General features: G+C 35.1%; 3 protein-coding genes across 3 annotated transcripts; 2 read left to right on the forward strand and 1 right to left on the reverse strand.

Annotated features, from left to right (window-relative positions):
* Window positions 1-5,658: 5,658 nt before the first annotated feature.
* On the reverse strand, window positions 5,659-6,604 carry LOC135622172 (jacalin-related lectin 3-like). Its single transcript, XM_065123815.1, has 3 exons — window positions 6,539-6,604; window positions 6,176-6,394; window positions 5,659-6,049 (listed from the first exon to the last, which is right to left on the reverse strand). Exons 1-3 carry the CDS (start codon window positions 6,539-6,541, stop codon window positions 5,804-5,806), a joined length of 468 nt encoding a protein of 155 aa, XP_064979887.1. The 5' UTR covers window positions 6,542-6,604; the 3' UTR covers window positions 5,659-5,803.
* Window positions 6,605-9,024: 2,420 nt separating this feature from the next.
* LOC135622156 (jacalin-related lectin 3-like) lies at window positions 9,025-10,019 on the forward strand. Its single transcript, XM_065123801.1, has 3 exons — window positions 9,025-9,174; window positions 9,324-9,542; window positions 9,665-10,019. The coding sequence occupies exons 1-3, from the start codon at window positions 9,070-9,072 to the stop codon at window positions 9,908-9,910; spliced, it is 570 nt and encodes a 189-aa protein (XP_064979873.1). The 5' UTR covers window positions 9,025-9,069; the 3' UTR covers window positions 9,911-10,019.
* A 955-nt stretch (window positions 10,020-10,974) lies between these two features.
* LOC135623637 (uncharacterized) lies at window positions 10,975-12,639 on the forward strand. The gene is made up of 3 exons (XM_065126826.1): window positions 10,975-11,486; window positions 11,948-12,166; window positions 12,281-12,639. The coding sequence occupies exons 1-3, from the start codon at window positions 11,019-11,021 to the stop codon at window positions 12,524-12,526; spliced, it is 933 nt and encodes a 310-aa protein (XP_064982898.1). The 5' UTR covers window positions 10,975-11,018; the 3' UTR covers window positions 12,527-12,639.
* The last annotated feature ends 1,106 nt before the right edge of the window (window positions 12,640-13,745 follow it).

The following is a 13,745-nucleotide window of genomic DNA, read 5'->3' on the forward strand; positions in this document are numbered from 1 at the left end:
TTATAGGTTTGGCTGTTCCCAGATCTAGTACAGCTGGTCATTGGGAGTGGTAGTCGACCTTACGAGGGCTATTGAGTGTCGATAGAGGATCATCCACTCTCGGTATCATGAGAGGAATATCCCATGTGTTCTTGCTCAGACAAATCCCTGGCCAGGGTCATTCGGGTTGAGAGAGAAAGAGTTCTCCGGGAGAATCCGATTAGAGCGAGACTCGAGTAGAAACCGTATGGGTCTGACAGCACCATGCTCGATATACGGTCTCTGGGATATTAGATGGATGAGGGACTATAGGTACATGGTAACTGAGGACAGACAGGTCCAATGGATTGGATTCCCCTGTATCGTCTGGGGACTACGGCGTAGTGGCCTAGTACTTCCGTAGTCGATGAGTCGAGTGAATTATTACAGAGATAATAATTCACTGAGTTAGAAGGAGTTCTGACAGGTATGACTCACGGCCAGCTCGATATTGGGCCTAGAGGGTCACACACATATGGTAGGCATTGCGATGAGTAGAGGTTCGGATATGAGATATCCGACGGAGCCCTTGTCTTATTGGATGCAGATCCAATACCCACTAGGGAAGGACCTATTAGGGTTTGACACGGGATCTCTATAAATAGGAGGGATTCACAGCCTCATAGGCTAGAGTCTTTGCTTGCCCTTCCTATTCTCCTCTCCCTCTCCCCTCGGAGTAGGCCTGGAGTTTTGAGGAGCGTCGTCGCAACCCTGCTGTGTGGATCACCGCTAGAGAGGAGGACGCTTGACCTCCTTCACCCTCTCCTAAGGATCTGCAAGGAAACAGGGATATACGATCTCCCTAGGTAACACAATCTTTATACGCAGTTTTGTGTTTTTTGCGGATTTTGCGCACCAATCTTCGCACGACGATGAACATCTTTTTGGGAATCGGGGATTTTTGTTTTCTTGTTCTTCCGCTGCGCATATGATGTCGCCCCCTATGATTCCCAACACGACCTTCACTTCGTGCAAAATCAAGTTGTCAGACATCAATTTCGTGTCTCTCATGTCCATACGGCTAATCAACTAGTAGACTCACTCACGAAGCCTCTAGCCCGCAAACTATTTTTGTTATATCGGTCCAAAATCGATATTAGCTCGATCTTGCCGGGGGCATAATAATAGAGAGATTTTCTCAACTGCATGAGGAAATCTCTCTGCTCTTTCATCATGTATAAATAGACTTCATATAATACTAATTGAAATGTGCTTTTCTCTTTTCCTTTACAATTTCATTCTTCATTCTCTTATTTTATTGATTGTATTTCTAATAATAAGTGTCAAATTCACGAGGAAACAAACCTCTTTGCAACAAGACAGTTTTCATCATCAGATTGGATCTTATTAACAACCCCTAAAGATTCTCTTGAAGGTAAGTCTATCGGATCCCAAGTGTGAGTTTTGGTGAATGCATCATGTTCTTCATCAGTATCCTTTTTAATTGAGTCAAAGGTTCATATGCCTTTTCAGAATGATGAAGAATACTGGTATGAGAATTTATCTTGAAAGGAGCCGTAGTTGGACTATCGAATTGATGGGTGTTGAGATCTCCTCAACTACGTTGAAGAGACGTCGCAAATCTATCGAGGAAAATCCTTCTCTGTTGAGAAAAACTCTTTCTAACATGTATAAATAGGGAGTATTGTATTGTTTCAACTCAATGTATTCTTCTCATTTGTATTTTATTTCTATCAAATTCTTCTAGACATTGTCACTAAAACTCCGTAATTGTCATATACTAATAACTTATTCAGGTCTTCTTACAAGAGAGAAAGAGAGGAAATTTAAAAAAAGAATTTATTTATTTATTTTTCTTTGTTATTCTCATACTGTTGTTGTAATGATATTTACGAAGATAAAGAAAATATCGACTAAAATATTAATTCAAATATAAGAAAACTATTGGCATAATCATGTATCTATAAGTCCATGTAACAATTGGCTTAAATTCAAACTTTGATTAGATTACTATTCGAATCTAGAACTTTCCAACATTCAAGTCTGTCGAAAAATTGTGGATGTGGGAATGTATCATCTACAAAGTCAAATTTCACAAGCTTGGCTTGGAAGATTAAGCTCATCGTATTGCTTGCTGGTCTTGGGATACAAACATAAATGCATAATGAAAGAGTAGAAGAGTATTATTCTCACTAGTTCTTTAATAAAAATAAAATAGTAAAAGACTCCCGGGAGTCTTCTGATCAGCTTGAATTCATAATGAAATCCACATTGGTTCTAGAATATTAATGCCTCTCACCCACTTCTCTCTCTTTCCAGTTCTCTCTCTTCAAAACCATGGAAAACCACAGTGATAAGAGAAAGAGAGATTTGGATTAATCGAAGACTGGCATGGAGTGATAATATTTCTATTGACTTGGAAGTCATATTTTAATAATCCAACAGACTTAACTATAAATGGTCAATATGAATCCAATGCTTAAATTTTTAGGATGAGATAGAGTTTTCATTGTAAAAATAAAAATCCTGATTATTCTACTGTTCTATGAAAAATTTTAATGTTCAAAATTAAAATTAAATAATGATAGATTAAATATATGATGCATACTTGTCAATGTCATTCAGAAAATCTTTATAGGTGTGTCATCGTTGAATCCGAAAAATATAATGATGCCAATTTATAAGAAGAACTAGATCATCTTCTTCTTTCTTCTCATCTTTCATAAAATCACTATAAACAATGAATTATGAATGAAACAAAGATGACTCCTGGGAACCTTTTACTTTTTCTTATTTTTATTAAAGGACCAGTAAGAATAATATTCTAATCTTCCATAACAAAATGTTCATTATGCATTTAATTAAAAGACCATCGGGCTCGGGTCATATTCAATTGTAAGACCAGCAAACCTATGAGTTTAATCTTCCCAGCCAAGCTGAAATTTGACTGTGCCGATGATCAGTCCACATTAATATCACATCCACCACATTAATATCTCACATCAGTCCACTTTGTTTCTCCTTCTTTGTTTTGGAACTTAGAATTACTGATAACTAAATATATCACCCTTATTCACATCTTCATGTAGTTTTAGAAGATGTGAATAATAACAATAATAGTTATGCTCCATGGTCCTTTAATCTGACTTGAGAGCCTGTCTAAAGTCAATATTTGAAATTTCATGAGAACCTATCCAAAATCATTATTTAAATCTGACATGAAATTTCATCGTGAATAATAACAATCAATCAATTAAACAATCAAGTGGACTCGGAGGGAGTGACATAAAATCGCAATACTAGATTTACGAATTGGCATGTTAAAAGGATTGGTTGAGTTATTAGAGCTTTAGTTGAGTTATTGAAGGTTCCGTTGTCGTGTCAAGGGATCGTTAATGCACGTCCATGACCCTCTTAGATTATGGTTATCGATGTTTTTTTAAAAAATTTTTAAGATACAAATTGTACAAGCTGTGAAGTGTCATGTTTGGTTGCTTGGAAGCATGGGTATCGTCGCTAATGATCTTATAGAACAAACACAATAGGTAGTTTTGAGAATATCTCAAAAGAAAAAAAGATCTGTTATTTTTTTATTATTATGTGGTATATCTATAGGAATCATATTATGACATATTAATCAAATGGATATTTCATTATTTTCATAAGTGATGAAAAATAGTGATTTTGAAAATTGATATAGTGCATAAAAAAAGAGTTGAAATCAGCATCAATCAAAACGAGATATTTTCTTTAGTTTTTTAAATAAATTTGTTAAGAATTGTCATGACATTAGTAGCTTATTATGATTTGAGTTATATTATTTGAATGTAAAAATAAATTTTTTTTTATGAAAATCTAGATTTATATAGATAACTTAAACGATTCGTATAGAAAATTAAAAAAAATAAAATTTGGTATGCAAATTTAGAAAATCCATTATGATATTAAACAAACTTCTACATAATCATGTATAAAGTTTTTTTATACTATTACTTTATTCAAATTTTAAAAAATACTATTGATCAATATTTAGATATGATAATTAGTAGGAGCTAATTTATTATATTGGTCTATATGTAGATAATATTTTTCTTACTAATAGGGATCATGGTTCATTGTACCAAACCAAAAAAAAATTTCACAATGAATTTTAAGATAATTGATATGAATGAGGCATCTTACGTAATTAGTATTGAGATATTTAGTGATAGATATTAAGGATTTCTAGGGTTATCTTAAAAAATATCTATTAATCTAGTCATAGTGTGATTTAATATACAACTTTATTCAACAAATGATTAGATTAAAAATTTTGATCAAACCAAGTGTTTTTAAAATAACATAAAAAAATCTGATAAAGAAAAAATATTTATTATGTATGCGCAATTGAAATTCTATTATGCTCAAGCTTGTATCAAACCATATATCAATTTTGTAGTCAGAATACTATATATATATTAGAGTTATCTTTTACAAAGAAAATAATATGATATATAGAAGAGATGAAGGATTATATGCTCACATATATGAAAATAGATTAGCTTGGAATAATAGTATTTTCAAATGTTGATTTTATAAATTACCTCGATAATAAGAAGTCCACTTTATATTTTATTATTAAGTAATATATTATTATATTTTTAATAATAAAAGCTGATTTTATGGTATGCTTTAAGGTTACTAATCAAACTTTATGATTGTAAAATTTTATCTCAGGACTTGATATGATCAGACTTAATTGTCAAGTCATTGATGATAATTTGTGACATATCATAATAGTTTTTTATATAAGAATAGCAAGTAGTCTAGCAATTTTATGCATTATGGTAAAAAATACTTGGTGGTTAAAGAAAAGAGTTTAGAAATAATTAATATCAATTAAAAACATGAGTTCTATTATAATTGATTTCTAATTCATTCACTTAAAACTTATAGTCTAAAGCAGTTGTAAAGAATATATTATTATGATTGGGTTTTTGAATAACCCATAAAAGATATGGTGATATATGTTTAAATAGATATTATAATTGATCTTTTTATTTATGTAATTAAAATTATTTATTTCTGCTATCTTATTTATATTCATGCATATACATATTATGATTGAATGTGCATAATAGGATTTTGATAAATAGATAAATTATAAGAGACATTTTTTACTATAATAGGAAGGACTAATAGCGTTATGGTATATAGAAGAAAGTATTAAATTTATGACAAACGATCGGTATGACTCACATTAGCAATTAGACTTAATGTGGTATTATTATGTTTATTAGACTTATTTACCTATTTTATAAAATTTATGTGCTTGTGTAAAATATTTTTTCAAAGATTTAGAATCTAATTAATAAAATTATTTTTAAATAATCTTTGTTTTATTATGATATGATTTCTTAAGATATGATATTGATGGGAGGGACTCTTTTTATTATAAACTTTATTAATCCTATCGAACTTGATTTATCAAATTTACTTTTGTGATAATGTCATGGTAACTTCAATTGAGTGTTTATGATATTGCTCTATTAAGGTACGACTATGGAGATGTTATATCATATAAGTTTGTGAATTTATAATAGGATGACTTAGAAGTGAGCATGGTAAGTTCGACTTATTATTTCCTGATGGGCGAATGATGTGTTGAAAAGTCACAAATGTCAACAATGAGACACATCATAGTATTAATAAGATAGACTTTATTTCACACTACTCAAACACACATCCAACTCAAACATAGATGCCAGTAACAGACATTGGCATCCTTATTCATCATGGCACACAGAGATAGAGATAGATAGTCAACACCCTCCACAAGGGTTGGCTAAGTCAGCATCACGTAGACTCCAAATGCAGTGAGATACTCTGTAGTTGCTTGTCCGAAGAAGCCCTTAATCTCGTCATATTCTACGTTGACTTCAAAAAAGGTTCCACCCCCACCTCCATATGGACCGTATGTCTTTCCAAGATTGGTGGTAAACGTGAGCTGAGAGACGCATGGAAATTCAGAACAGTCGTATTTGACATACCCAGAAACGGAGGTGAGGTATTCATCTTGCATGAGAGTAAACTGCAAGGCAATTAGAGCGATGATACATTTAGCGATTTATATATTTGATAGCAGGTATTAGTAGGAGGGAGGGGAAGGCAAAATAATAGATGCATGGATGGATGGATGGAGGTCGGAGAGGCATGCCTGGAATAGTTCACCGCCGGGGCCTCCATATCTGGGAGTTACGCGAGTGGTTCCGTCGATGTCGAAGGTTATCTTAATGGAGTTTACGCATGAAGCAGCGCCAATGCTGATGCCAGTGATTTTGTCTGCAGGTTCCATGGCCCAACGAGACTCGTTGTCGCATGGACATTTGCGGACGCCCCCTCGGGCATGCGCGGCCGTCTTGATATGGTTTGAAGCCTGCACCACCATGCATCATCCATCACAAACCACATAGAGTAGAATAGAAACTGCAGTACTACATAATAGATAGGCCTCCATCTAAAGGAAGCAAAGCTATATTCTTTCGGTGGAGGCAGAGTATCTATATAGCGTCTCTCTCACCATCAGCGAGCTTATGAATGAAGGAACTCCTCTCACACCGGATGATATGCAAACACAGTCGACTCGATGGGGGGAGAGAGGATGGATGGGGGGGTATTTATAGAACCAAAAGGTGCATCAAGTTGTCCAATATTTATGTACGAATGGAACTTGTATTACTTAAAGCATTTGATTCATATTGACCATTTATAGGTTGGATTACTTAAAATATGACTTCCAAGTAGTCAATCTCAATCCAAAGTCGGTATAAATATTATCACTCCATGCTCATGTTCGTTTATAATACGAATGGCTTGCATTAACTCTTTATACGAATGATCCTTTCTTTTACGTGTATTAACATCAAGCAGTCTTTGTTTTTTCTCTGTTTCTTTCCTTCCTTTTCAGTGTAGAAATGTTGTCGGTTCAAACATGATTGTACGATATCTTAACACCGCCTTCTTACCTTTGAATCCAAACTGAACAAAACAAATAGGGCTGATCATTTTCCACTGCATGCTGATCAGAAGACTCCCAGGTGTATTTTTACTATTTTATTTTGATTAAAGAACTTTTAAGAAAAATACTCTTCTAGTCTTTTATTATGAATTTATGTTTGTCTCCTTGACCAATGGGCTTCGGTCATATTTAATTAAAATACCAGAAAAACAATACTATGGGCTTAATCTTCCAAGCCAAACTAGTGAAATTTGACACCATAGATGATCCATTCCCAATTCCCCACATTAGTATATCTATCTTGTATATGGAAATAATGAATCTATTATTTCATAGTGTTTTAACAGACTCCAAGCCAAACTAGTGAAATTTGACATTGTAAATGATCCATTCCCATTCACCACACATTAGTATATCTATCCTGTATCTGAAAACAATGAATCCATTGTTTCAAACTTTTTTAACAGACTTACTATTGGAAATTTCAAGTTTCGAGTAGTAATAGAAGTTGAATTTAAACCAACTGTTACCTATCCGATGGAGATACATGATTGTGCCAATAGTTTTACTATATTTGAATCAATATTTTAGCTTATATTTTTTTTTGTATCTTCTTAAATATCATAACAATAATATGAGAACAACATAAAAAAGTTTTTTTTAATATTTTTTCTATTATTTTTGTGTTTGGATCGGAAAAATCGATAACATTAAGATAAATTCATAAATGACTTTTCAACATTGCTTTGCTGGTCTTTTAATTAAATATGAGCAAAGCTCAATATCTAAAAGACAAACATAAATGCATAATAAAAGACTTGAAGAGTATTATTCTTCTATCAACTCTTGAATAATGACTTTGATATCATATTAATTTTAATGACTCTCAACAAGATTAGTATGGAATTCTTCCAAACACATAAATGGTCATTTTGAAGGTTTGAATAGTTTTTAGATTAAGATGTCATTCATGTGATCCACACATGAATGTATCTATTGAATATACGCTCGATTTAAATTTAATATTGACTATCAATTTTTTTTGAACTAATTATAGATTATCTTATAGTTAAATCTTATTATTATCCTGGTCTCTATACCTAAAAAATTTAAATTGAAATCCTTATAATTATAAAAGTGAAACATCTATATCTATTTACTAATTTTACTAATAGAAACACTAAAATAATATGTAAAAAGATTAAAAAAAAAATTCTTTCTTCGTTATTCTCATATCGTTGTTGTGAAATTTAAGAAGATATAAAAAAAATATAAACTAAAATCTTGATTCAAATATAGTAAAACTATTGGCATAATCATGTATCTCCATCAACATGTATAGGATTGGTAACAATTGGTTTAAAATTCAACCTTGAACTTTCCAACAGTAAGTATGTTAAAAAATTATTAAATAATAGTATGATCATTTGAAGGATTCATTATTTTCAGAAACAATACTAATGTGGTGAATGGGAATGGATCGTCTACGTAATCTTTTAATTAAATATGACTGAAGCCCAATGATCTAGCAGACAAACATAAATTCATAATGAAAGACTAGAAGAGTATTATTCTTCCTAGTTCTTTAATAAAAATAAAATAGTAAAAGACTCCCGAGAGTCTTCTGATCAGCTTGAATTAATAGTGAAATCCACATTGGTTCTTAAATTTTTAAAACCATGGAAAACTCTTTCCAGTTCTCTCTCCTAAAAACCATGGAAAACCACAGTGATAAGAGAGAGAGAGAGAGAGAGAGAGAGAGAGAGAGAGAGAGAGAGATTTGGATTAATCGAAGATCAGCATGGAGTGATAATATTTCTATTGACTTGGAAGTCATATTCTAAGTAATCCAACAGACTTAACTATAAATGGTCATTATGAATCAAATGCATAAATTTTTAGGTTTTTGATGATGTTATCCACACATAAACCTGACTAAAAAGAATAAAACAGCAAAGAACTCGATCCTCTCGGTTTAAGTAAAACAATGACTTGGAAGCGGTACCCTTACTGTTTCTTTCTTTCTGTATTGTTGTTACAAGTTCCTTCCATTCATACATAAATATTGGCAACTTGATGCACCTTTTGGTTCTATGAATACCCCCCTATCCATCCATCCTCTCTCTCCCCATCGAGTCGAGTGTGTTTGCATATCATCCGGTGTGAAAGGAGTTCCTTCATTCAATAGCTCGCTGATGGTGAGAGAGAGAGACGCTATATAGATACTCTGCCTCCACCGAAAGAATATAGCTTTGCTTCCTTTAGAGGGAGGCCTATCTATTATGTAGTACTGCAGTTTCTATTCTAACACTATGTGGTTTGTGATGGATGATGCATGGTGGTGCAGGCTTCCAACCAGATCAAGACGGCCGCGCATGCCCGAGGGGGCGTCCCCAAATGTCCATGCGGCAACGAGTCTCGTTGGGCCATGGAACCTGCAGACAAAATCACTGGCATCAGCATTGGCGCTGCTTCATGCGTAAACTCCATTAAGATAACCTTCGACATCGACGGAACCACTCGCGTGACTCCCAGATATGGAGGCCCCGGCGGTGAACTATTCCAGGCATGCCTCTCCGACCTCCATCCATCCATGCATCTATTCTTTTGCCTTCCCCTCCCTCCTACTAATACCTGCTATCAAATATATAAGTCGCTAAATGTATCATCGCTCTAATTGCCTCGCAGTTTACTCTCATGCAAGATGAATACCTCACCTCCGTTTCTGGGTATGTCAAACACGACTGTTCTGAATTTCCATGTGTATCTCAACTCACGTTTACCACCAATCTTGCAAAGACATACGGTCCATATGGAGGTGGGGGTGGAACCTTTTTCGAAGTCAACGTAGAATATGACGAGATTAAGGGCTTCTTTGGTCATGCAACTGAAGAGTATCTCACTGCATTTGGAGTCTACGTGATGCTGGCTTAGCCAATCCTTGTGTGCCATGATGAATAAGGATGCCAATGTCTGTTACTGGCATCTATGTTTGAGTTGGGTGTGTGTTTGAGTAGTGTGAAATAAAGTCTATCTTCTGTCACTACTAATAATATGATGCGTCTCATTGATAATATTTTTGACTTTTGAACACATCGTAGGCCCATCCGATACTAATAAGTCTAACTCAACATGCCAACTTGTAAGTCACCCTATTATAAACAAAGAGGAAAATTCTTGTGCTTCACTAACTTATATGATCTAATATCTACATTTTCATACCTTAATAGAATAATATCATAAACACTCAGTTGAAATCGCAATAACATTATCATAAAAATAAATATGATAAATCAAGTTTGACTAGATTATTTAAGTTCATAATAAAGTCTTTTATAATACAAAACAGTATCGCTTGGTAATTATGTCAGTATCGACACAGATATAGAGTGACCCTTACCTATTGTTGCTGTTCTTTTCATCCACGATAATCACCCGTGACTCTCAGTGATGCTATTGTCCTCTTATTATCTTTTATTTTTATATTTTCGTTGATAAATTAATCACATTATGATACATAGATTGAATTTAGAGATATCAATGTAATGTTTTAAAATATAAAGATTAAAATATTAAAGATAATTATCTAAAGAGATAAAATATAATTAGCTCTTCAATCTCATATAAGCATTATCATGATCATCTATCTGATTGATTATACATGCCATTCAAAGATTGCACCAAGCCATCTTTAAATGTTTGGTTCAACCATGTGTAAGCGCCACGTGGATCAAATATATAATGATATAAAAGGTAAATCCCGTGATAACATATGTCTAGGATGATACAAATAAGTCAACCATTCATGCGAGTATTTATTAATGGACGTCGAATAGCCCAACACAAAAGCCCAATATTGGAATAATTTGGCCCAACCCAAGCCCATTAAAATTTGCGCTGCCTCTCGATGCTTCATATCATGTTGATCTCAGCCGTTAAGTTATTATCTTAATCTAATCGTGGCCGCTCATGCTTCCACGGTAGTTGTTTTATATCGCCGCTTAGAAACGATGTGTCCCTGGGAAGAGGCCCGAGCATAACAATGGCCTCCGCCGTCTCCACCGCCGCCTTCCCATGCCCTAACCCTACCCTCTTCCTCCGCCACCGGCCCTTTCCACCGCCTTCTCTGCTCCGCCTCCCCCACCGCTCTCCGCGCCCCGGAGACCTCCGTCTCCGCGCTCGCGCCACCGTCACCCCCCGTTCGCCCTCGTCCCTCCTATCCGACTCCACTCGGACACTCGCATCCCTCCTCGCCCTCGCCCTCTCCGCCTCCAAGGCCGTCCTCTCCGGCGTCCGTCGCCTCGCCGAGCGCGCCGCCGTGGCGGCCGCTCCCTCCCCGGACGAGCTCGCCGAGCTCCGCTCCATCCAAGGCAACCTGGCCTGGGCGGCCGGGCCCCTCTTCTTCGCCGCGCGCCGGATGAAGCGGCCGTCGGGATACCTCAACACCCCGCTCACCGTAGTCGCGGCGGGGATGGCGAAATGGTTGGACATCTACAGCGGAGTGTTGATGGTGAGGGTACTTCTGAGCTGGTTCCCCAACATCCCTTGGGATCGCCAGCCTCTGTCGGCGATCCGGGACCTGTGCGACCCGTACCTCAACCTCTTCAGGAACATCATCCCGCCGGTCTTTGAACTGAATGGTCAATATGAATCCAATGCTTTAAGTAATACAAGTTCCATTCATACATAAATATTGGGCAACTTGATGCACCTGTTGGTTCTATAAATACCCCCCCATCCATCCATCCTCTCTCTCCCCATCGAGTCGAGTGTGTTTGCATATCATCCGGTGTGAGAGGAGTTCCTTCCTTCATAAGCTCGCTGATGGTGAGAGAGACGCTATATAGATACTCTGCCTCCACCGAAAGAATATAGCTTTGCTTCCTTTAAATGGAGGCCTATCTATTATGTAGTACTGCAGTTTCTATTCTACTCTATGTGGTTTGTGATGGATGATGCATGGTGGTGCAGGCTTCCAACCAGATCAAGACGGCCGCGCATGCCCGAGGGGGCGTCCCCAAATGTCCATGCGACAACGAGTCTCGTTGGGCCATGGAACCTGCAGACAAAATCACTGGCATCAGCATTGGCGCTGCTTCATGCGTAAACTCCATTAAGATAACCTTCGACAACGACGGAACCACTCGCGTAACTCCCAGATATGGAGGTCCCGGCGGTGAACTATTCCAGGCATGCCTCTCCAACCTCCATGCATCTATTCTTTTGCCTTCCCCTCCCTCCTACTAATATCTGCTATCAAATATATAAGACGCTAAATGTATCATTGCTCTAGTTGCCTCGCAGTTTAGTCTCATGCAAGATGAATACCTCACCTCCGTTTCTGGGTATGTCAAACACGATTGTTCTGAATTTCCATGTGTATCTCAACTCACGTTTACCACCAATCTTGGAAAGACATACGGTCCATATGGAGGTGGGGGTGGAACCTTTTTCGAAGTCAATGTAGAATATGACGAGATTAAGGGCTTCTTTGGTCATGCAACTGCAGAGTATCTCACTGCATTTGGAGTCTACGTGATGCTGGCTTAGTCAACCCTTGTGTGTCATGATGAATAAGGATGCCACTGTCAGTTATTGGCATTTATGTTTGAATTGGGTGTCAGCTTAAGGAGTTTGAAATAAAGTCTATCTTATTAATACTATGATGTGTCTCATTGGTGACATTTGTGATTTTTCAACACATTGTTGGCCTATTCTGTAATAATAAGTCGAACTTACCATGCCCACTTCTAAGTCATCCTATTATAAATCACTAACTTATATGATGTAACATCTCCATAGTCGTACCTTAATTGAGCAATATCATAAACACTCAATTGAAGTCACCATGACATTATCACAAAAGTAAATTTGATAAATCAAGTTTGATAAGATTACTTAAGTTTATAATAAGAAAGTCCCTCCCATCAATGTCATATCTTAAGAAATTATATCATAATAAAACAAAGATTATTTAAAAAAATTAATTAATTGAATTCTAAATCTTTGAAAAAATAGTTTACACATACACATGAATTTTATAAAATAGACAAATAAGTCTAATAAACATAATAACATCAAATTAAGTCTGATTGTTAATGTGAGTCATAGCGATCATTTGTCATAAATGTCAAACTTTTTTCTATATACTATAACACTATTAGTCCTTCCTATTGCAGTAAAAAATGTCTCTTATAATTTGTCTATTTATGACAATCCTATTATAAATATTCAATTATAATATGTACATATATAAATGTAAATATGATAGTAGAAATAAATAATTTTAATTACATAAATAAAAATATCAATTATAATATTCACTTGTACATATATCACAATATTTTTTACGGGTTATTCACAAACCCAACCATAAGAATATATTCTTTATAAACACTTTAGACTATAAGTTCTAAGTGAATGGATTAGAAATAAATATAATAGAACTCAAGTTTTTAATTAATATTAATTATTTCTAAACTTTTTTCTTTAATCACCAAGTAATTTTTATCATAATGCATAGAATTGTCAGAGTACTAGCTATTATTATAGAAGAAAACTATTATGATACATCACAAAGTATCATTAGTGACTTGACAAAGTATCATTAGAGATAAAATTTCGCAATAAGAAAGCTTGATTAGTAATCTCAAAGCATACCATAAAATTAACTTTTATTATTAAAAATAGAATAATATATTGCTTAATAATAAAACATAAAGTGGACTTCTTATTATCGAGGTAATTTATAAAATCTGCATTTGAAAAT

Source organism: Musa acuminata, chromosome BXJ2-9 (genome assembly GCF_036884655.1).
Source record: "Musa acuminata AAA Group cultivar baxijiao chromosome BXJ2-9, Cavendish_Baxijiao_AAA, whole genome shotgun sequence".
NCBI classification, from domain to species: Eukaryota; Viridiplantae; Streptophyta; class Magnoliopsida; order Zingiberales; family Musaceae; genus Musa; species Musa acuminata.